This window comes from Vulpes vulpes, chromosome 13, assembly GCF_048418805.1.
Source record: "Vulpes vulpes isolate BD-2025 chromosome 13, VulVul3, whole genome shotgun sequence".
Classification (NCBI taxonomy): domain Eukaryota; kingdom Metazoa; phylum Chordata; class Mammalia; order Carnivora; family Canidae; genus Vulpes; species Vulpes vulpes.
This window is the reverse complement of record NC_132792.1, coordinates 122,890,941-122,907,024: the sequence shown is the minus strand read 5'-3', so window position 1 is coordinate 122,907,024 and position 16,084 is coordinate 122,890,941. Positions and strand designations below refer to the sequence as shown.

Here is a 16,084-nt window from a genome sequence, read left to right as displayed (position 1 = left end):
TGCCCCATTTAGGTTGTTTCTATATATTGGCTATGGTAAATAAATAGAGGTGCATATATCTTTTTGATTTAGTGTTATCATTTTCTATCTATCATTTAGGTAAGTAATTCAGCAGTGGAATTACTGGATCATCATGGTATTTCTATTTTTAACTTTTTGAAGAGCCTCCACACTGTTTTCCATGGTGGCTGCACCAATTTTCATTCCCACCAACGGTGCACAAGGATTTCCTTTTCTCTACATCCTAGCCAACACTCGTTATTTCTTGTGTTTGGATTTTAGCCACTCTGACAGGTGAGAGGTGGTATCTTATTATTTTGATTTGCATTTCCCTGATGATGAGTGATGTTGGGCATCTTTTCATGTGTCTGTATGTCTTCTTTGGGACAATGTCCATTCAGATTCTCTGTCCAATTTTTAAGTCAAATTGTTTTTTATTTTGTTTTTTGATGTTCATAAATTCTTTTCTTTTCTTTTTTTTGATGTTCATAAATTCTTTATGTATCTTGGATACTAACCCCTTATTGGATATGTCATTTGCAAATATCTTCTTCCATTCTGTAGGCTGCCTTTCCATTTTGTGGATGGGTTCCTTTGCTGTGCAAAAGCTTTTTATTTTGATGTAGTCCCAACTGTTTATTTTTGGTTTTGTTTCCCTTGTCTGAGGAGATAGATCCAGAAAAATATTGCTAAGACTGTTATCTGAGTATTTACTGTCTATGTTTTCTTTTTTTAAAACATAGATTCGGTTATCACTTTTAGATCTTTAATCAATTTTGCATTTATTGTTGTGTATGGTGTTAAAAAGTGTTCTGGTTTCATTATTTTGCACATAGCTGGCCAGCTTTCCCAACACCATTTATTGAAGAGACTGTCTTTTCTCCCATTGTATATTATTTCCTTTGTTGTAGATTAATTGACCATAAAAGCATGGGTTTACTTCTGGGATCTCTATTCTGTTCCATTCATCTACATGTCTGTTTCTGTGCCAGTATCATACTTGTTTACTATAGCTTTGTAGTATAGTTTGAAATCTGGGATTACAATTCCTCCAGTTTTATTTCTCTTTCTCAAGGTTGCCTTGGCTATTTGGAGTCTTTTGTGGTTCCATACAAATTCTAGGATTATTTGTTTTACAAAAAAATACTATTGATATTTTGATGGGGGTTGCATTGAATCTGTGGCTCACCTTGGGTACTATAGACATTTTAACAATATTTGTTCTTCCAACCTATGAGCATGGAATGTCTCTCCATTTATTTGTTTCTTCTTCAGTTTCTTTTATCAATGTCATGGTTTTCAGAGGATATTTCTTTTACTACCTTGGTTAAATTTATTCCTGTGTATTTTATTCTTTCTAATAGAATTGTAAATGGAATTATTTTCTTAATTTCTCTTTCTGCTAGTTCATTATTAATGCATAGAAATAGAAATATACAGATTATTGTGTATTAATTTTATATCCTGAAACTTTACTGATTTCATTTTATTAGTTCTAATAGTTTTTTTTTTTTTTGGTAGTCTTTAGAGTATTCTGTGTATAGTATCATTTTACTGCAAATAATGAAATTTTTACTTCTTCTTCACTTATTTGGATGCCTTTTCCATGTCTGATCGCCTCATTGCTTTGGTTAGGACTTCCAGTATTGTGTTGGATAAAAGTGGCAAGAATGCACATCCTTGCCTTGTTCCTCATCTTGGAGGAAAAGCTGTTAGTTTTTCACTATCGAGTATGATGCTGGCTGTGAGTTTGGCACATGTGGATTTTTTAAGGCACATTGAGATGTTCCCCTTAAATCTACTTTGTTGAGAGTTTTCATCGTGAACACATGTTTTGTCAAATGCTTTTATCTGCATCTGTTAGGATAATGATATGACATTTTATCCTTCATTTTGTTAATGTGGTGCATCACATTTGATTGATTTGCAAATATTGACCCCTCCTTACATCCCTGCAATAAATCCCAATTGATATATGGGGGAGGATACTTTTAATGTATTGCTGAATTTGGTTTCTTGAAGATTTTTGCATCTATATTCGTCAGGGATATTGATCTGTAATTTTCTTTTTTCATCAGCATATTTCTAGTCTCATAATGTGAATTTGGAAGTTTTCTTCCTCTCCCATTTTTTGGAATAGTTTGAAAGGATATTAACACTTCTTTAAATGTTTGGTAGAGGGACATCTGCGTGGCTCAGTTGGTTGAGTGTTTGACTCTCGATTTCCATTCAGGTCATGATCTCACAGTTGTGAGTTGAAGCCCCATATCAGGCTCCATGCTCAGTAGACAGTATGCTTGAGATTCTCTCCCTCTCCCCCCTTCCCAATCATGTTCATTCTCACACATGAGCTCTCTCTCTCTCTCTCTCTCTCAATCTCAATCTCTCTCTCTCTAAAATAAATAAATAAATCTTTTTAAAAAACAAATAAAATAAATGTTTGGTACAATTCATCTGTGAAGCTATCTGGTCCTGTACTTTTGTTTGTTGGGAGTTCTTTGATTATGAATTCACTTTTGTTACTAATAATTATTCTGATCAGATTTTCTATTTCTTCCTGATTCAGACTTGTAAGATTGTGTTTCTAGGAGTTTATCTATTTCTTCTAGATTGTCCAATTTGTTGGTGTATAATCTTTTCTGGTAGTCTCTTCTAATCCTATTTGCTTTTCTTTCGCTGCCCTTTAGATATTCCTTTTATTATTAATTTTTGACATTTTAATTATTAAATGTCTTGGTGTAGACCTCCTTGAGTTCTTCTTGTTTGGGGCTCTCTGTGATTCCTGGACCTGGATGTCTGTTTTCTTCCCAAGGGTTAGGGAAGTTTTTAGCTATTATTTCTTCAAAAAAAGTTTTTTACCCCTTTCTCTCTTCTCTTTCTGGGACCCAAAGAATGCAAATGTTAGTATGTTGGATGTTGACCCAAAAGTCTCACAACCTATGCTCATTTTAAAATTCTTGTTTTTTTAAATTGCTCTTCAGCTGGGTACTTTCCACCACCCTGTTTTCCAGATTTCTGATCTGTTGTTCTGTGTCCTCCAATCTGCTGTTGATTCCTCCTAGTGTCTGATTTTTCATTTCAGTTATTGAACTACTCAGCTATGATTGGTTCTTTTTATATTTCTCTTTGTTGGAGTTCTCACTGAGCTCATCCACTCTTCTCTCTAGTCTGCAGAGCACCCTATCATTTGAACTCTTTATCAAGCAGTACTAATCTCCATTTTATTTAGTTCTTTTCCTGACTTTTTGTCTCATTTTTTTGTTTGGAATGTATTTTTTTGTCTCCTCATTTTGTGTGACTCTTCTTTTGTTTCTATGTACTAAGTAGGTTAACTATGTCTCCTGGTCGTGACAGTAGTGGTCTTGTGTAGAAGGCATTATGTGGGTCCAGCAACACAACCCCCCACCCAGTCAGCACAACCAGGCACTTCAGGGATGTCTGTTGTGTGAGCTGTGTGCACCTCCTGTGTAACTGGTATGACCATTGCAGGTGTAGTGCAATGTGGGTAGAGCTGGCCCCCAGGACAGCTTGCTGAGAGACCTGACTGTAGCTGCTACAGGTGTGCTGGTGGTCAAGACTGGCTCCCCTCCTCCTTGGGACAGGAGTCTCTTTGGAGGGGTGCTTCTAGGGGTGGGTGGGTTTATCCACAGAGAAACACTAAGGCAGGGCAAACAGTGTTAAAAAGATGGATGTAAAGTATCAGAACTGGCTCCTGCAAGGACTGACTGGTAAGGCTGAAGGAGATCAAGAAAAATAGCACCTGCCAGCACTCTTATTCCTTGAGAAAGTTCCTATAGATCTCTGATCCTCTGGCACATGCCCTAAAATTAGTCAATTAATCTTCTTCATTTTAAGGCACTTTTTAAACTACTGCTTTTCTCCTGAGTCTCATAGTGTATGTAGGAGCATGTAGTATGTTGGCCCTTTGAGGGACTCTCAGTTTCTTATAGCTCTTCATCTCTCCCAGAGTTGAGTCCACTAATTTTCAAAGCCCGACGCAGTAGGGCTTGTCTTCCTGGTGCACAGTCTCCAGGGCAGGGGGTGCCTGATGCAAAGCTTGATATCCTTACTCAAGAAATACCTTGGTACCTGTGATATCCTTCAGGCTTTGAGGGTCACTGTGCCTGTGGTTTGATTTCCAGCTAGCTCTCTGCCCCTCCTACTCTTTTCTGTCTTTAGTTGTGGAAGAGCTGTTCTTTCAGTCTCCAGAATGAGTTGGATCATGTGTAATTGTTGCCTCTGTGTGTCGGTGGAAGGAGGTGAGCTCAGAGCCCTCTCTGCCATCTTCTCAGTCATCCTCCAAAGTTCCTTAAAATGTAGGTTCTTCTCTAAGCTTCCTGGCATTCTTGCAGGATTGCCATTTGTCTTATTTTACAGACTAGGACGCTGAGACTAAGGATGAATAAGTTATTTCCCAAAGTTCCAAAGCTGGTAAACAAAGAGTCAGGTAGAGTTCAGTGTTTTCCCACTATTCCTGGTTAGAGCAGGGTAATCTTCATTTATTACCATTTTACCTATTACTAGGGCTGTGGCTTTGGGAACAGAGATGGTGAAATCATAGTTTTTTTAAAAAGATTTTATTTATTTATTCATAGAGATGCAGGGAGAGAGAGAGAGACAGAGACAGAGACAGAGACAGAGATACAAGCAGGCTCCATGCAGAGAGCCCGACGTGGGACTTCATTCAGGGTCTCCAGATCACGCCCTGGGCTGCAGGCGGCGCTAAACCGCTGCACCACCAGGGCTGCCCGATGGTGAAATCATAGTTAACTGTACTATTTACTCAGGCTTTATAAATACCTCTTTCTGAATCAAACTGGTGATGATCTATAGTTTACTAGTTTACTGATATCTACCAAGAAGTATGGAGGAGAAAAATGTGCTCAGTTTTGTGAAAAAATCTAGTTAATGGAGAGTTATATGGTTAGCTAGTTTCAAAGACTTTATCTTGCTACTTCCAAGTATCAGAAAGGTAGTTCAGTATCTGGTGGTTCTCTAGGCTCGTGGATCTGAAAGCTGATCATCATCATCCTGGGGAGCCTGGGTGGAGCAGGGATGTGGGGAGGTAGGAAAAGAGCAAGTACCTCACTTTCTCCTGTTTCTGACTCCATAGCCCATGGTTGGAAGTAGCCACCCTAACCTGTAGGTCAAATCTGAAAGGATTCCATAGTATTCACCAACTCATCATGCCACTGGGAACCCTTCCCATGGACCATGCTTGGTGGGAAACTAAGACAGTGGCCTTCCCACGAGTCTCACCTGCTTGAACTGAATGGTAATGACCATATGAGACCGACTGCTGCTAGCGTTCATGTTGGTCGATGCTGTGGTCCTTATCTTTGTCCCTTGTTCCATCAGCCTTTCAATCTGTGCATAGTTCTCACAGGGCACTGACTTCAGGCCGTCCACATAAAAGCCCAGCTGTTGATCTTCTCTCACTTTTAGTCTCTCAGGTTTCTTGGTTCTAGATAGCAAGTCTCTTATCTATGGAAAAAAGAATAAATATTGTAAACTTCAGAAAGGCAGGGATTTCTTTTTATTTCACTGTTAAATCTCTACCTAGAATATATTAAGTGCTCAATAAAAACTTATTAGATGAATGAATAAATGTTAATTATCTGTAGGTATCAGACAAGCCCATAATTTAGGTAAGAAATGAGGGAAGGGCACTTGGGTGGCTCAGGTCATGATCCCAGGGTCCTGGGATGGAGCCCCATGATGGGTTCCCTGCTTAGCGGGAAGTCTGCCTCTTCCTCTCCCTCTGCCCCTCCCCCTGCTCATGCTCTCTCCGTTTTTCTCAAATAAATAAATAAATAAAATCTTTAAAAAAAAAGGAAATAGGGGAATGACAAACAAGAGGGAAACCTGTTGTAATTAGTGATGTAAGCATAATTTTTAAAAATTCAGTTCTAGTATTTTCTAGTATCTGGAGCACTCTAATCAGCCTGTGATCTAATCAGCACTCTATTCCCCCTTTGGGTGGGACCAGGGCTTTTTACTAGTGAATCCTGACATAGTTCCTGACATAGAAGAGGCACTCAGTGAATGATTTTTGACAGGACAGTGTAACCAGAGCTAGGCTAACAAATAATGTTTAGTATGTTGCATGTAGGATGCTGCAGAGCTGCTTCTGCAGCATGATAAAATATTGGAATAGGTATGCATAGGTGTCTGGCTTTCAAAAGGTGTTTCTAAAACATTTGTGCTTGAAACCCTTATTCTCTTCTTTTAAAAAAAATGTTATTTATTCATTCATGAGAATACACAGAGAGGAGAGAGAGAGAGACAGAGACACAGGCAGAGGGAGAAGCAGGCTCCATGCAGGCAGCCCAACATGGGACTCCATCCCGGGTCTCCAGGATCACGCCCCAGGCCAAAGGCAGCACTAAACCGCTGAGCCACCCGGGCTGCCCCCTTATTCTCTTCTTGACATAAACATTTGCCTAGGAATCTTGCTAACCGTTTTATTTGATTACCAATTCCTTTGTGGATATTATAAAAATACATTATTCTAGCCCCTCTCTGAATTATAACAAATTCAACAAATTATAAGAAATTCAACAAGTTATAACAAATTATAACTTCATTATAAATGAAGTCTTATTTTACTGAAAACAGTGATAAATGAAAATAAAAATAAATATTAGATAGTAACATTCTAAGTACCTAATATAAGCAGAAGGCATGATCTGCCTAGATGAGATCATGCTCCCATAAATGCCACCATCTTGAACTCTACAGTTTCCAAGGGAAACTGATTCAATCCAAACAGTATTTGCTATAGTCAAACCTAACAAGAGAATATGGGTGATTCTTTGGATCTCATTATCAGAGATTTGTGAGATGTCCCACCTAGACCTTGGCTTTGGGTGATAGCCCATGTTGCCTCTCACCCAAGAAAAGCTACTTCTGACAAGGCCAAGTAGATCCTACTGTGGGATTCTGTAGAGTCATAGACCCCAGGGGGGCGTTTGGTGTTATATGGTGCAGAGATATCTAGACTGGGAGCCTGAAAACCTGGATTCTCAGTCCTGGTTCTGCCTCTAACCTGGGAGTGCTTTGGAAAATCTCTTACTTTTCCAGTGCTCATAATAGGAGGGGGTGGATTCAATTATCTCTGAGATTTCCCCCAGCTCTGGTATTCTATGGCCTTACATCCTAGAGCCAAGGCAAGATCACAGATTGAAACTTGGTCAAGCCAAACTAAGACAGTGGACAGACGGTGCCAGAGATAAGGAGACATCAAAACAGAGACAACTTTTGACATAAATAGGAAGCCTTTCCTCTAATGTAGAGAGTGTGGGAGGGGGCACCTAAGGCTGAAGATGGGACTGGATATGGCTTATCAGAAAAAAGCTAAGTAGATTTACTGGGATAGAGTAGAAGTGTGGGGGCCCAGAGACAAGGTTGGATCCTGGTGCCAGGACCCTCCAGGTTGTGCCTGGAGATCAAAATTTGTGACTGTCACAAGACTTTCTTCACTCACTAGGGCTTTGCTGAGAATCCCCTAACTCTGCCTCTATTTGGTACACCTTCAAATCCAACTTCACTCTGCTGCTAGAGAACACTTCTAGAATCCCAATCTGATTATTTGATTTCCCTGTAAAACCCTCCACTGATTCTCCACTGCCTCCAGGACAAAGGCCTGTTACTTTTTGGTAGAACTTATCTTGAGCTTCATCTCCTGACATCCCTGCCATGTATACAACTCTGGCTACACAGCACACTGACTATTGCTTTAAATGCCATGCACTTTTCTGTACTTTTGGACTGGTCAAAATGAATCCTCCCCAAAGTGCCCCTAGGTGTGCCTCCAGCCCTCCTGCTGTCTCACCAAACTCATATATATTTCTTGAGGTCCAGTCTAAGTCCAGCATTGACCAATGTGACCCAACATTCCAGGTAGTCATGGGTTCCCTCCTCTCCCTTGCTCTTCACCATTCATGCCACACATGTAATACATCACTGTCTGGGGAGGGTGTTGTAGTGCCCACAAGACTCCTCCATGGTAGGAATTAAGTCTTGGGATTAACCCATTCTCAGAGTCTGGTATGATGTCTAAAACATTATAAATACCTGATAAGCTACACTTCAGTTGACTGTTGAAATACCTACTGGGAAAATACCAAAGACTCAAGGAATATGAGAAATGGAAAGTTTCTTAGAATGTCAGGTGTTCTTATTTTAGGGATGAAGAAACAGAGTTCAGACAGAGTATCATCATAAACAGATATGAGTAGGAGGACCACACTGAGATGTCCACCAGAACTTGGTAACAAAGGAAATTAAATTGTCCTCGTAAAGTTATTGGTATGAGATAAAGGAGCCATACTGTCTTCTGACCTTTAGCAACTTGAAAGAAATAGAAACTTAATCAGTGACCTTAGCATAAGAACTCATTTGGAACTCACAACTATATGGTCAATTAATCTTCAACAAAGCAGGAAAGAATATCCAGTCAGAAAAAGACCGTCTCTTCAACAAATAGTGTTGGGAAAATTGGACAGCAGCATGCAAAAGAATGAAACTGGACCACTTTCTTACACGATACTCAAAAATAAATTCAAGATGGATTAAAGAAATAAGTGTGAGAAAGGAAGCCATTAAAATCCTAGAGGAGAACACAGGCAATAACCTCTTTGACATAGGCCATAGCAACTTCTTTCTAGATATGTCTCCCGAGGCAAGGGAAACAAAGGCAAAAATAAATGACTGGGACTTCATCAAAATAAAAAGCTTCTGTATGTCAAAGGAAACAATAAAATTAAAAAGCAACCTACATAATGGGAGAAGATATTTACAAATGACATATCAGAGGGTTAGTATCCAAAATATATGAAGAACTTATAAAACTCAACAACTCAAAAACAATCCAATTTTTAAAGGGACAGAAGACATGAACAGACATTTCTCCAAAGAAGACATGCAGATAGCCAACAGACACATGAAAAGATGCTCAACTTCACTCATCATCAGAGAAATGCAAATTGAAACCACAATGAGAGTGGCTAACATCCAAAACACAAAAAATAAGAAGTGTTGATGAGGATGTGGAGGAAGGGGAGCCCTCTGAACCTGTTGGTGGGAAGGCAAACTGGTGCAGCCACTCTGGAGAACAGTAGGGAGGTTCCTCAAAAGTTAAAAATAGAGCTACCCTATGATCCAGCAATCACACTATGGGATATTCACCCAAAGAATATGACAACACTAATTCAAAGAGATACATGCACCCTGATGATTATTGCAGTATTATCTGCAACAGCCAAATTAGGGAAGCAGTGCAAGTTTCCATCAACTGATGAATGGGTAAAGAGGATGTAGTATGTATACACAATGGAATATTACTCAGTCATAAAAAAGAATGAAATCTTGCCATTTGCAATGGTGTGGATAGAGCTAGAAAGTACTATGCCAAGCGAAATAAGCCATTCAGAGAAAGACAAATACCATACAATTTCACTCATATGTTGAACTTAAGAAACAAAACAAAAGAGCAAAGCAAGAAGAAAGAGAGAAATCAAGAAAAGAGACTCTTAACTCTAGGAACACTCTGCTGGTCACCAGAGGGGAGGTGGGTGGGGGGATGGAGGAAAGAGGGATTAAGGAGTGCACCTGTTGTAATGAGCATTGGGTGATGTAGGGAAGGGTTAAATCACTATATTATACACCTGAAGCTAATATAACACTATATGGTAACTAATTGGAATTTAAATAAAAACCTAAAAAATTTGAATTTACTATCAACCTACAATGGTAATAAATGACACATGAAAGAACCTAAGAAACAAAATGGATATTTTTTTTTCAAAATGGATATTTTATTTCCTTGATATAAAGAGAAAAACACTGACAGATTTATTCCTTTAATAATATTTATTTAAGAATGATTCAGCGCGGAATGCCTGGGTGGCTCAGTGGTTGAGCGTCTGCCTTTGGCTCAGGTTGTGATCCTTGGGTCCTGGGATCCAGTCCTGCATCGGGCTCCCTGTAGGGAGTCTGCTTCTCCCTCTGCCTATATCTCTGCCTCTCTCTGTATGTCTCTCATGAATAAATAAATAAAATCTTTTTTAAAAAAGAGGAATGATTAAGTGCAAGGCTTTGGATAGTGTTTGGGTTTACACAAAAACTATTAGGATATGTCTCTTATAAGAAATTTACGGTTTTAGATACCTTTTTTTAAAAAAATTTTTATTTATTTATGATAGTCACACAGAGAGAGAGAGAGAGAGGCAGAGACATAGGCAGAGGGAGAAGCAGGCTCCATGCACCGGGAGCCTGACGTGGGATTCGATCCCGGGTCTCCAGGATCGTGCCCTGGGCCGAAGGCAGGTGCCAAACCGCTGCGCCACCCAGGGATCCCTAGATACCTTTGTTAATTCATACACTCAGTGAATATTCGGGAGCACCTTCTAAACCTACACGTGTGTTGAGTATTGAGAGGGTATTTCCTATAGAAATGTGTTCACAAGGACAGGCAAATTGTGGCATGAGTGCTCAGTTCAGCCAGCCCCCTGTTTTTGTATGATCCTTGACATAAGAACATTCTCCACATTTTTCAATGACTGCAAAAAATCAAAAATAAGAATATTTTGTGACATGGGAAAATGGATAAGAAGAATAAGGGAAGAGAAATGCAGCTGAAATTAAATTTCCTGACAACTTGCAACCCACTGATAAACCCCGAGGCATGCAGAGTGTGGCAATCCCCAGGGAACCATGGCCACCTTACTGGTGATGTTTCATTAGAGACCAAAAGCAACCTTGACAATGGCCAGCCCTCCAAGGTCCTGAAGGCCTTATTTCTAACAGGCACCAATTCCTTAGAGACCTACACTGTCCCTAACCCCTTGGTCCCACGTCAAAAATGATGTGAAATTGAAGTTTCAGTGTCCTAGAAGAGTTTCACTGGTGCACCACCACATCCATCACTCATGCATCATTTGTGCCATGAGGGCAGAAGTGAATAGTTGCATCAGAAACCGTCTGGCCATGGGATGCCTGGGTGGTTCAGTGGTTAAGCATCTGCCTTCCGCTCAGGGTGTGATCCCAGGGTTGTAGGATCAAGTCCCACATTGGGCTCCCCACGGGGAGCCTACTTCTCTCTCTGCCTATGTCTCTGCCTCTCTCTCTGTATCTCTCATGAATGAATAAATAAAATAAAATCTTAAAAAAAGAAAGAAACCATCTGGCTCTTTAAAAATAAAGTTGGCCACCTCCTCTACTCTACTGGCAGACCAAGGTCAACTGCCTCAAGATGGATAGGGTAGCTGACCCTGGAGCTGCCCTTGCAAGGGCAGAGAAGGGTAGATGTGGGAAAGAATGACATGTTCTGGAAAGGAAGGAGTTTCTGGGGCTGAAGGATAGTACGGAGATAAAGGGACAAGGAAAATAAATAAATAAACAAATAAATAAAATAAAATAAAATAAAAAATAAAATAAAATAAATAAAAATAAAGGAACAAGGAAGGGAGCTGGAGAGACAGATTAGGGCTGTAGTCAATGCCAGGCTACAGAGTTTTGACTCTATCTATAGGTGGGTCGGGGGTAGCCCTGGTGGTTAATAAGCTGCAGAGTCCCTTAGATGTATGTGTCAGAGGGTTAGAATCACTGTTACAGGGGGGCACCTGGGTGGCTCAGGAGTTGAGCATCTGCCTTCGGCTCAGGTCATGATCACAGGGGTCCTGGAAACGAGTTCCACATTAGGCTCCCCATAGGGAGCCTGCCTGCTTCTCCCTCTGCCTGTGTCTCCACTCTCTCTGTGTCTCTCATGAATAAATACATAAAATTAAAAAAAAAGAATCGGTTACCTGTTCATTGTAAATTTCCAGCATACTGAATGTAACCTGTGTAGAAAAGAACATAAAGTAAATATTCTCTGGAACCTCATCTCTGGGGAGAAAAGTAATATAGGAGCAACATAAATTTCCAACAGAGGGAGAAGCTAATGTTAAATATGGTGATGCTCTATTTCACATGCAATAAGTGATTCTCACATAATTTTAATGATATGGTGGAAGTTCCTAAAGTAAATTAAAAACATACGCAACTCTGTGTGTGTATTTTGGTCTCAACTGGCAACAGAAAAAGATTAGTGTTTATTGCTCACCCCTAATATGAACATATGTAGAAAAAAAAGACTGGGTCTTTACCCTACTGTGTTTTTGGAATATTTCTGGACAAGCTGATATCCCATAAGCATAGACTGGAGGAATCTGAATGCATGTAGCATAGAGAAAGGTCCTAAGATACTGATATTTGCCACCCCCACCCATGAGAAGGTGGGCTTATGCAATTCATCGCCCTGTGGTGGGTTTTGCCAGTCACATCTCATGTCCCAAGAGCTTCCAATAAGCTTGAGTGTTACATGTTTTAAACAAATGGCCTAGGATTAGCAGACAAGGAAAGCCACCAATATGAGAAATTAAACAAACAGTAGAAAAAAGGAACTCCAAGAAAGCAGACAATGTATGGGGTAGAAGAAAGTGTTCTTTTAAGTCCTTTGTTCATAGCTTCAGAGAGAGATAGAATGCTATTCATGAAAAACAGGATGTCATGGGGCACCTGGGTGACTCAGTAGGTTAAGCATCCAACTCTTGATCTCACTCAGCTCAGGTCTCGATCTCAGATTTGAGCCCTGCACTGGGCTCCATGGACATGGAGACTATGAGAGAGAGAGAGAGAAAAGAAAGAAAGAGAAAGAAAGAAAGAAAGAAAGAAAGAAAGAAAGAAAGAAAGGAAGAAAGAAAGAAAGAAAGAAAGAAAGAAAGAAAAAAGAAAGAAAGAAAGAAAGAAAGAAAGAAAGAAAGAAAGAAAGAAAGAAAGAAAGAAAGAAAGAAAGAAAAGAACATGAGACTCCTAACTCTGGGAAACGAACTAGGGGTGGTGGAAGGGGAGGAGGGCGGGGGGTGGGGGTGAATGGGTGATGGGCACTGAGGGGGCACTTGACAGGATGAGCACTGGGTGTTATTCTGTATGTTGGCAAATTGAACACCAATAAAAAATAAATTTATTTTTAAAAAAATTTGAAAGAAAGAAAGAAAGAAAGAAAGAAAGAAAGAAAGAAAGAAAGAAAGAAAGAAAAAAGAAAAGAAAGAAAAATGAGGACACATCCATAGCCTTGGTAGAAGAGGGGGGATCAATGAGGGTCTTGTTGGATCAGCCTCAACAACAATCCCTTGTATTAACTTTTAAGTCATCTGCTTCTAGGGTACTCAGAGTACCTTTTAAAAATATTTCCTTGGGTTTGCCTCCATAGAACAAAAATATTCACATTCTAGTTAGCTACAACTTGATTTTGCAATCCTGAGATTTTGATGTGAAAAATTAACATTATCCTGAAAGAGAGATGCTGATAATTTGGAGCTGGAAATTTCCAAACAAGAAATTCCTTAAAGAAGGGATTTTAGGATATCACATACCTGGTATTCTTGATTTCCCTCCCACTTCTCAATTGCTTGAAAGAGCTCTTCACACACATTTGGAATGATACCCTTGTTTGCACCAAACCCAACCATGGAATAGCTTTTTCCAGAGCCAGTCTGGCCATAGGCTAAGAGGGTGGCATTATAACCTTGCCAAGCGCTGTCCAGAATTCCCCTACCGAGATCGTGGAAAATATCTTTCTGGAAAGAAGATCACAGGCACCGCCTTCAGCACAGGGTTTTCACAAAACCTTTACATATAATAAATATTCTGGTTTTGATGAATTGCTTAATTAATACAATACGACCTATTTGATATAAAACTCTGATGCTGTCTTAAAACCAATGGAATAAAGCTGGAGACCAAAAAGGGATTTGGCAATTTGGAAAACCAAATCACCACGATCAGCATGGATCTTTAAGTAGCTGGTATCCAATAGCAAATCTGGATATCTTGCAGCCTTGCTCAAACCTAGCCTGGCTAGGTCTTAAAATCCAGCAATTAGACAAAAATTCCAAGGTGCCAGGAGATAGAGACCAGTCAAAGCATCTTCTACTTTCTCATTGTTCTTGACTCCAAGCAATAACATCACAAAATGCCCACAGTAGTTGTAGTCCTCTGCTGGTACACTGTTTTTTTTTTTTTTTCCCAGCCACAAGACCCAGTGGTTCTGGAGCATTTCTACAACATGCACACATACATGTTCACCTCCACCCCTGCCTTTTTAAGTAGGAGACACAGATGCCTGTGCCCACAACTGCTTGAAAGAAGGGATGTGGTCTGGCTGTTTTAGAATCTGGGCCATGGCCATAGCCAGCAATATTCTCTTATCTGAGTACATTCTTCTCTGATCTCTAATATCAATAAAATAGTAAGTAAGATTTACACGATCCCTCCATTGCAATGTGAACATTTTTAAAAAGATTTTATTTACTTATTTATTTGAAAGAGAGAGAGAGCACAAGCAGGAGGAACAGCAGAGGGAGAATGAGAAGCAGGGTTATGGGGCTCAATCTCAGGACCCTGAGATCATGACCTGAGCTGAAGGCAGACACTTAACTGACCAAGTCACCCAGGGGCCCTGGTAATAGATACATTTGTAAATTTATATAATTTTTACTCCTGGGAAAGATGCACATACTAACATAGTATGATTTCAGACAGTAAACAATCTTCTCATACAGTTCATTTCTCATAAGAAAGGAATAAAAATTATTACACTTACAAGGGTTAAGGGAGCTTTAGGCCAAAAATGTAGTTTGACCAGTAGTTTCTGAAAACATTGGGACCATACTAATCCCAGAAAAATTCTCTCTTGCTGTGTGTTAAAACTATCTTTTAAGTAATTGGGATGTGGGGCATCTGGGTGGCTCAGTTGCTTAAAGTTTTGGCTCTTGGTTTCAGCTCAGGTCATGAGCTCATGGGTCATGAACCTCCATGCTCAGTGGGGAGTCTGCTTGAGATTCTCTCCCTCTGCCCCTCCCCCCACTCATGCATGCATGCTCAAGCTGTCTCTCTAAAATAGATAAATCTTTTTTAAAAATTGAAATGTAATTGGCATACAATATTATATTAGGTTCAGGTGAAAAACATAATGATTTGATATTTGTATATATTGTGAAATGATCACCAGAATTAGTCTTTTTGATAAGTCATTCTAACTTATGTGAGGGGATGTCTCATTGTGGTTTTGATTTGCATTTCACTGGTGATGACTGATGTTGAGTGCCTTTACATATACCTGTTGGCTATTTGCATATCTTTGGAAAAACTGCCTATTCAGTTCCTCTGCCCATTGGCTCATTGGATTTTTGTGTGTGTGTTTGCTTTGGGTTTTTTTTTTTTTTAAGATTTTATTTATTCATGAGAGAGAGAGAGAGAGAGAGAGAGAGAGGCAGAGACAAAGGCAGAGGGAGAAGCAGGCTCCAAGCAGGGAGTCTGATGTGGGACTCAATCCCAGAACCCCAGGATCACGCCTTGGGCTGAAGGCAGCGCTAAACCGCTGAGCCACCCGGGCTGCCCTTGGGTTTGGTTTTTGATTTTTTGCTTTTGTTTGTTTGTTTGCTATTGACTTGTATGAGTTCTTCATCATTTTAGATATTAACCCTTTACTAGATACATGATGTGCAAACATTCTCTATTTCTTATGTTTCCATTTCATTTTGTTGATGATTTCCTTTATGTGCAGAAGTTTTTTGTTTTGATATAGTCCTACTTATTTACTTTTGGTTTTGGTGTCAAATCCAAAACATCATTATTGAGAACGATGTGTGGAAGCTTACCACCTTTGTTTGTTTCTAGAACTTTTATGGTTTCAGCCATTGTGTTCAGGTTTTTAATACATTTCAAGTTAATTTTTGTGAGTGGTTGAGGTTGGGGTCCAGTTTCATTTGTCACATTTCATGTGGTTGTTCAGTTTCCCCAACACCATTTACTGAAAACATGATCCTTTCCCCATTGCCTATTTGTGGCTCCTTTGTCATAGATTATTGACCATATACACATGGGTTTATTTCTGGGCTCCCTATTCTGTTCCACTGATTTAGGTAGGTTGTCTTTCTATGTTCTTGATTATTTCCTTTGCTATGCAAAAGCTTTTTAGTTTGATGTAGTTCTAATTGTTTTTGCCTTGGTTTCCCTTGTTTGAGGCCACAAATCCATA

The 16,084-nt window shown here is 39.6% G+C and overlaps 1 protein-coding gene and 1 long non-coding RNA gene across 2 annotated transcripts in view; one reads left to right on the top strand and one right to left on the bottom strand.

The window, feature by feature from the left end:
• The window catches only part of LOC140594978 (uncharacterized), a 56,930-nt gene that overhangs the window by 12,905 nt on the left and 27,941 nt on the right, over positions 1-16,084 (top strand). The window lies entirely within an intron of this gene.
• LOC112923431 (kinesin-like protein KIF28P) overlaps positions 1-16,084 on the bottom strand; it is a 57,273-nt gene that overhangs the window by 30,931 nt on the left and 10,258 nt on the right. The window contains exons 3-5 of the mRNA XM_072732805.1: positions 13,419-13,622; positions 11,808-11,843; positions 5,260-5,484 (exon numbers count right to left, since the gene is read on the bottom strand). Of these exons, the coding sequence (XP_072588906.1) occupies positions 5,260-5,484; positions 11,808-11,843; positions 13,419-13,622 (465 nt within the window). The remainder of the gene's footprint in view (positions 1-5,259; positions 5,485-11,807; positions 11,844-13,418; positions 13,623-16,084) is intronic.